This window comes from Lipotes vexillifer, unplaced genomic scaffold (genome assembly GCF_000442215.2).
Source record: "Lipotes vexillifer unplaced genomic scaffold, Lipotes_vexillifer_v1.1 scaffold40, whole genome shotgun sequence".
Lineage (NCBI taxonomy): Eukaryota > Metazoa > Chordata > Mammalia > Artiodactyla > Lipotidae > Lipotes > Lipotes vexillifer.
The window spans coordinates 1,343,518-1,352,013 of NW_006771578.1; the positions used below are offsets into that span (position 1 = coordinate 1,343,518).

The window sequence follows — 8,496 nt, forward strand, 5'->3', positions numbered from 1 at the left end:
AAGTCCTGTCAGCTATTTCTCCAAAACATACTGGGTCTAACAGCTTTTCATAACCTCAGTTGCAACCACCTTAATACAAACCACCAAGCTTTCTCCTACAAACCGGTGCAAAAGCCTTTCTGATTGATTCCTGTCTTATTTCTTATAATCCATTCTCCACAAATCAGGCCCTACTAAACACTTCTACTGTTTCCCAGTGCTCTGAAAACAAAATTCTAAACTCATTAAGCATGTTTCCAAGGCCCTATGGGGATATGGACCTTGCCTACTTCTATGATCTTGTGTTCTACCATGCTTTGCTACTCCCATGCTTGATCCTGTTGGGGACTCTGAATTTTGTCATACCTCTTGCTTAAAAACACTTCGCCCTCAGAACTTTGCACCACTGGCTTTTTCTCATCATTCGCACCTCAGCTAAAATGTCACTAAATTCTGACCACCAAATTTAAAATTCTATCCCCACTCCAATTCTCCATCATAGGAATCTGCTTTGTTCTTTTCATAGCATGTAAAATCTAAGATTACCTTGTTCTCTATTTGCTGCCCACATCTAATGCCCCAGAAAGCAAAGACTGCACAAACTGTGCCCTGGCGTGTCATCTTTACTGTATCCTAAGGGCATATAGGTCAGTTCCCAGTACTACAGAGCAAGGCTACGGAATTCCTGTCAGATCTTTTCAGTTCATAGTTAAAATTCCAAATGAGCACTAAGGCAAATTATGAAGACCCTTAAACATCAAACTTACCTCAAATAATAAATCTTCTAACATTCTGTCTCAGAGTCTAAGAATGTCTAGAAATAACCCAGACTTAACCTCTAGTTTTAAAATTATCATTCATCAATGTACTAAACAAAATTATTAAGCTTAATAATGATTTACAGAGAAAAATTAAACTACTTGCTTTGTATTAGTGAATCCTTACGAAAAACCATGTTTCGTATAATAATCACGCTATTCATCATATGGGACAAATCCTTAACCCCCTTTTAATTACTATTCCAAAAAAACTATAGCCTAAAGCAGCAGCTACATAGGTATTTATGATGTGTGTATGTGTATTGTAAGGGTGGTGACATTTGAACATTTGCCACAGGAAGAGTAAAATTTACATATTTCTGAGATATCAACGCAGTGTACTAAGGAAGTTTACTATAGATGTCTAAAACTGGAATAAGCTGATTTGCAAAGTAATAATATACTGTAAAAAACTTCACAAATAAGGATATTTTGCGTATATTATCTGAATAATCCTATCTCCTTTAAAATAATCCTTTCGGGGCTTCCCTGGTGGCGCAGTGGTTGACAGTCCGCCTGCTGATGCAGGGGACATGGGTTCGTGTCCCGGTCTGGGAAGATCCCACAAGCTGCGGAGCGTCTGGGCCTGTGAGCCATGGCCGCTGAGCCTGCACGTCCGGAGCCTGTGCTCCGCAACGGGAGAGGCCACAACAGTGAAAGGCCCACGTACCGCAAAAAAAATAATAATAAAAATAAATAAATAAAATAAAATAATCCTTTCGATCAGTATTAACATTCCCATTTTACTGGTTAAAAAACTCAGGCTCTGAAACATTAAGGGACTTGTTCATTGCCACCCAACAACTTTGTGGTAGTACAGAACGTTATCTCAATACCGTCCTCACACCTCCTGGCACCCCCCAAACCCCCACCTCCCAAATCTACGGGCAAAATCCCATTTATCCTCAGAATTCAATTCCTCTGTGAAATCTTCCCTGGTATCCATTCTTATGAAGATACACCCAGATGTCCCTCCCTAAATAAGTCATCTGACAGGGTGCACAATATCCTTTTTTTTGTAGGGCTTACTATGATAGCATAATAATTAATGGTAATTAGTCATTTATATACCTACGTCCTACACAGCTAAGCTACTTAGTAGCTGCCTAGAAAGAAGGTTTCAATCCAAATGCCTTATAACAGACTATTTAGCAAATGAGGAAACAAAATTCAGTTCTTCTGACTCTAAGTCCAGGGCTATGTAAGTCCAAAGAGCTTCCGGGTATTTTACAGATAACTTCCTCCTATAATCTACAAAAAGACATAAAAATTGGATAAAAAATTTGATTACATAATTTAAAACCTTTCAAGGTCTATGACCAGGATGAATAACTATCCTCATCTTACACCAATAATTTACAGTCTCAAGACAGTTTACGATCATGTACTAAAGTTCACTGCATGTATAGGAAAAATGCAGGGCTTATATTCTAAGCCCATGTTAGTTTAATATATACAAAATGAGTAAAGAAAGAAAACGTGTCAGCATTCTGTGAAGAGTCAGCAGCAATAACTGCGATATAGGAAGCAGACCAGAGACATAAGCCAGAAAATCAGAATAAAAACCAGCCTGATGAGCCACTGAGAAACTGACCACCTATGTCCAGAAAGTAGATCCCCCAAAAGTAAGCTTTCTACCCCCCACCAACATACATGAGGAATATGTACTGATGCAAGCAATGGAAATATGAGGGAAAATGGTTCAAAGATTAGACAAAAGCACAGAAAGGATCTCAGAACTAATAACAGTCAAATGATATGAACATATCCAGAAAATAGGCTAGGGTGTCAAATGATTTTGCTCCACTGATCTGGAAGTGGTGCTTTCCTATGGGTAATTGTCTGTTTCTATAATCTTTCCAAAATAAAAGTCTCCTTCTTTTTTGGACCTGAGTTACACAGATTTTATTATTTTTGTTTGCTTTGTCAGGAAGCACAATCAAGTGTCAATGAAACCTCAGATAAAAAGCAAGAAAAACAGGTAAAAAAAAAAAAACCTCTAGATTTAAGCTCATTCATTTATTAGATAAAAAGTGCTCTACTCAGAACTACCTAGTCAGAACCGTCTCTGAAGCCTAAATCGGGGAGTGCAGGAGTGTGGTTACTACAGCAGCAGCCAGGAGGAGAGAAGGGGGTAGCCCCTTAAACTGTTGCTTGAAAAGAAATTCCCGTGACAAAGTCTGGAACATCCTTCCTAGGTACCAATACCCCACAAGACCCTTAGCTACCTTTAGCTCCAGATTTGTTTCCTTTAAAGGCAGTCTCGAATTTTGATTTGTTTTAATCAGATTTCATGTGTGTAAAAATTTGAAGCTAGGAAGACAAGCTTGAAAAAGGACTATCTATCCTGGCCTCCAACCCATAGCAGGGATCAAGTACAAAAACGCCTAACCCCCTTTTATAAGAACTTAAACCCACCAGTTAAAGTCAAGCTCAGAAGAAGAATAATTTCTCAAGTTGAGAGTTTGAGAGTCACAGGATGTTGGGGCTGAAAAGAATTTAATCCAATAGTCTCACTTTATAGCTAAGTAAAAGGGAGTCCCATAAAAAGTTTATCAACTGGTTCAAAGTAAGACAATTAGATAAATGGCCATAATCTTTTGTTTACATCAAAAACTGCATCTTAGTGCATCTTAAAAGTACATTCTTTTCCTATAGAAATTATTTTTAAGGACAAAAACCACATTCACTCAAAGTTTAATTATAAAATTCATCTTGTAATGTAGGAATGGAATAAATCAGTGTAATTAAAGATATGGTTGATATTCAGAATCAAAACTATTTTTAAGGTGATTCATATTCCAAACAAGCTTCAAAACCACTAATCAAATGCATTGGATAATTAAATCACTTACTTATTTAATATCTAAGCACTCTAATTATTGAGTGCTTACTATGCATGAGGCACTACATAAAATGCTTTCAATGTATTATGTCATTTATAAGAATAGAAATGAAAAGTTTAAAATCTATAGCTTAACCAATGATAGTTACACACTGTAAATATTAAAGAAATCCCATTAAAACCATGATTCAGAAAATTTAAGACAAAGTTCTACAAATATAATAAGACAAATTCCCACCTCCTTGCCCCAAACAACCAAGAGCTTTCTTATTTCTATAAACAAGACCATCTTCACTATCTCCAAGTCATAATGGCAGAGAGACAATTTGGGCCTCAGGAAATCCAGACAGCATTTTTCTCCCTTATACACACAATTTTTATAAATTCAAAGATAAGTAAGTACAAATACTGGTAGAAATTTTATCAATAACAGAAAATATCCTACTATCTTGCCAAATACTTCAACACCTCAATTTCTGACTATTCCCAAAATGCCATACGAATATTATAAAGTTCCTCTCCACATTTTTTTCCAGTAAGATTAGCAAACTTGTAATTAAAATATACCTCTGGGTGAAGTAAAAATGTGAAGAGAAAAAGTAGAAAATAAAGAGTCTAGCATTATCTTGTTGCTTGATGCTTATAAAAATTTTTTTAGAAGATAATTCTATGGCAGAACAACTTTCCTTAGAATTAGATAAGCTGTTGAAGGCTAGTAAAACTATCTAACAATGGGAAGAGAGTTGTACTTCTGTATCATTTCATATTGGGAAATCTATACTACAAATCTGTATTGCCTTACATTGGTAAGGTATGTCCAAAACATATCTTGCAGACATTTAATACCATTCATATCTCCTTTCAAGGCATAATAGAAACTTCAGTTTGTTACTGTTTCTTAAAATCAGAAGATGCATGTTTAATGGGTTAAATATATACTTTTCATTTTTTTCTTTAGTACCTTATCAAAAGAGATTTTTAAATGTTTATTTTTGGAAGCATGTTTCCTACATTGGAACTTTTCTTAAGAATAGTTTGATGAATTCAATCCAAAAGACTTTTTCTGTCAAGTAGTTAATCTGGGGGCAATATAAGAAAAATCTAGTTTGTTATCAACTGTCCAAAAATTCAATAAGTAGCTCCCTCTCCTGGAAAAAAAAAAAAACAGAAAAGAAAAAAAAAGAGCAAGTTCCTCTTCAAGCTGTAAAACACACACTTGTACCCTTAAAAATATTTTTTAAGAAAACATGAACCCCAAAATACATAGAGCCAAATCTGAGTGAGTTTTTCTACCATTATCAATTACTATCCCAATACTACCATAAACAGCTGTTAACAGTTTCACAGAAACCTGTATAAATACTAAAATTGTCTATGTCTGTCTAGCTAACAAAAAGTAATGAACATCATGATGTGACTTAGTGTATAACAATCTTTGTACTTCACCAAAGAATTTTGAGATTCCTTTCACTTCAGTGGTTTTATACTGTCATCAAATTTTAATTATATTGTTCATACTTAACTCATTAGTTTTTACCAAAGATTAAGTGGTTCTATAAAGTAAGTAGCAGCTCTATGAAGACCTTCTATTTAAAAATAAGTCTTCTTATTCTACTTGTTTGTTCAACAGTTTAAAAAAAATACCAATGACTGACTGGTATTAAAGACCCCAAATTTATATTTCACACAGCATGTAAACAGCTATAGAACTAAATTAAAATTTCAAGTTACAAATATCACAGTCAACAATGTTGATACAGATATTTCCTCACATACTGAAAACAAACTCTTATCCTATAACCCACCTAGCCACCTGCTCACTGCAATTGTGTCAAGTAAGCTTAAATTACAAAAATATAACTGATTTTTTAAAAAAGTTTATCACTAAAGATGAAAACAGAAGAAAAAGTTTAGGTGAAGAGTTCATCAGAAAACAAGATATACGTACACTTGACTGTCTCAACTATAAAGTAAATGGAAAATACCAAGACAACTTCAAGCTTCAAAAACAGGTAAGTTTCCCAAATAAAGCAGATCTACTTTAGTGCAAATCAAATGTCAACGTTTCTCATATTAAAATGCCATACATTTATAGAACTGGATATACAACGTTCTCAAAATATTGGTTCTAATATAAGTAGAATTAACTGCAAAAAAACTTTCAATATGCAGCCACTATTTTAGTTGCAGAAAATGTGTATTACTAAGATAGCTCTTTACTAAATTGTTGGGGGCCAGAGAATTTGAGAGACTATCTGCTAAGCAAACCATACTGCTAGAGCTTTCTCCAGGGACTAACCTTGCTAACATAAACATCTATTTCTCACAGAGAAAAAGCAGCTTAAATGGAAAAAAAACTTTCAAATTAAATGTACGTATCATAAGTATGGACTTAAACTTTAGAGGCTGACTAGTTTTGGAACTACCGAATAATGTAATTTCTTCGAGGAAAGTTTAACCAGTTTTATATACCATTCACTGTTAAAGAGAGAAGCATTTAATATACAATCTGTACTTTAAATGACCCGTTACATACATCCTAGGACGACTTAAAATTTACTAAGGTTTTGTTGGAGGCAAAGTATTTATTTTGTGTTAAAATTATTTGGCTAATCGTTTTGAACTAATCGTTTTGAACTAATCAAACGATGCTGGTTTCTCTTAGTTAAGTTGGGCAGCGGAGAACTTGAGAAAAGCCAGCAATATAAATGAATACTGCACATTCCTACTGAAGCACTTTAGATTTAAAAAAAAATGCAACCCTGTAAAAACCCCCCAGCCATCAGTGACATTCTTAGCAGCGCCGAAAGGGCATGAAGTATTCAAAATTACTTGTGATTAATTCTACGTCATGTTTTTTTCCCTTTGTATTTGAAATACAGCACAACTGGTATGGAAAATGAGCAAGGTAACTTTCCCTGCGGTTATCAGGCTAGATCAAAACCCCAACAGTTGTAACCACTATCCAAGGACACTGCACTAAAGGCGAGTGGGAATGTGGATAAACTCAGCAACTTTTCCCAAGGTAAACACAGTTTTGAGAGGTTCTGTTTTCTTTTTGGCTGTCACCACCAGTAAAAAGATCCCAACCTACTCCCCTAAAAGGCTCGTTTGGTTTCAAAATAGTCACGAGAGAACCAATAAGTCAGCTAGAAGAGAGATGACTCTCCTTTCCCTGTTTTCTAACCCTGGCCTAACATTTCACCTTCCTGCAGCCAAATTACCGCATGAATAGAGCAGGTCACAGGATCAGGATGAAAATGTCCGTCTTGGCCTTAAAGCCTCGCAGCCCCAAGTCCAACGGGCCTCACTTTTCCTCTTTCTAATCCCACCCAAAGCACAGCTCGCAGACTGACCCCACCCCGGACCCCGGTCCCCATTCTCTGACCTCATTCTCCTGAGTCTGTCCCCAAATTGGCGGCCCCAATGATGTGCCAGGTGAATGAGCTAAGGAATAAAAGACAGACTTTGGGGCCGAAGTGAGGCCAGCCGCGCGGGGTGCTGAAGACGAGACCAAACGCGGTACAGAAACACTGGGGAACTAAGAGAGGTCCAACGGCCCGTGAACACACTGCGCCGCGGAAGCGCAAGCCCCGGCGGATCAAAGCAGAAAGGCAGGGAGGAGAGCCGAAAGCAACTCGGAGAGACATTTTGCGAGCATACAAGACGTGCTCCCTCTGGCGTTGAAGGATCCGCAGTCAGACCCGAGATGCGCCCGCGCCCAGCTGAGAAGAGCAGACTCCCCAGCAGCCTGGTCGCCCTCCGCGATCCCTCACAGCGCCAGGGGTCCCCCAAGCGCCGCCCCCTCCCCACGCCCGCCGCCTCGCCTCGCCGCGCCGCACCGGGTCTTGACCCGGCGACGGACGCGGGAGGGGCCGCTTCTCCGGACTCCCGTTCCCCGGGCGGCCATCCCGGCAGGACGCTCCCCGCCCGGGCTCCGCGCCTACCTGTAGCACCAGCGGCTCGGGGTTGAAGGCCAGGGTCAGCAGCAGCTGCATGCGCTCCGAGTCCTTGAGGTTGCGGAGCAGGAAGCTGCCCGAGTCCTTGGTCTCGGCGTAGCGGCGCACCAGGCGATCGAGCAGACGCTGCGAGGGGCAGTGCACCAGGTCGGACCAGCCCTCCACCGCCTCCGGCGTGAGCAGCCGCACGTCGCCGTTGAGGCGCGCGAACTCGGTGCGGGGCATAGCCTGGAGCAGGTCGCAGCGGGGCCGGCCGGTGGCCCGCTTGCAGATGCTCTGGTCGAGCTGCGCCAGCTCGCGCTGCGAGCCGAGGCGCTTGAGGACCACTCGGCGGCGGCCGCCCTCACGGGGCTCGCCGTACTGCGCGAAGTAGACGTTCTTCACGTTGAGGAAGTCCAGTACGCGCAGGCGGCCCCACGCCTCGAATACCACCTGCCCGTTGAGGAAGCGGCGGCACCAGCTCGTGCCGAAGCACGCCGGGCACTTATTGAGCTGCAGGAAGCGCCGGTCGGCCAGCTCGTTGCGCTGCCAAGAGGCGAGCAGCGACGGCGAGTGCAGCACCATCAGCACCAACAGGCTGCCCAGCGCCGCCAGCTTCAGCGAGCGGGACAGGCGGCCCAGCTTCGGGGGCACCAGGCGCCACATCCCGCCCGCCGCCCGTCCGCCCGCACCCGGAGGGCGAGGGCACCCCCAGGAGCGAGGGCGCAGGCTGGGGCGGAAGGCGGAGTAGGTGTGTTGAGAGAGAGAGAGACAGACAGACAGAGAGGGAGAGAGAGAGAGACGGGGAGCGGGAAGGAGCCGACCGGAGCAGGCTGCGACTTCCCAGTCACTACTCTCCACAACTCTCGAGCTCCCTCCTCCGAGCTCCCCGCCCTCCGACTCCGGCGGCGCCTCC

General features: G+C 41.3%; 1 protein-coding gene across 1 annotated transcript in view; it reads right to left on the reverse strand.

Annotated features, from left to right (window-relative positions):
• Positions 1 to 8,246, reverse strand: part of DIPK2A (divergent protein kinase domain 2A) — a 21,696-nt gene extending 13,450 nt beyond the window's left edge. The window contains exon 1 of the mRNA XM_007446942.1: positions 7,590 to 8,246. Within this exon, the coding sequence (XP_007447004.1) occupies positions 7,590 to 8,246 (657 nt within the window). The remainder of the gene's footprint in view (positions 1 to 7,589) is intronic.
• Positions 8,247 to 8,496: the final 250 nt, after the last annotated feature.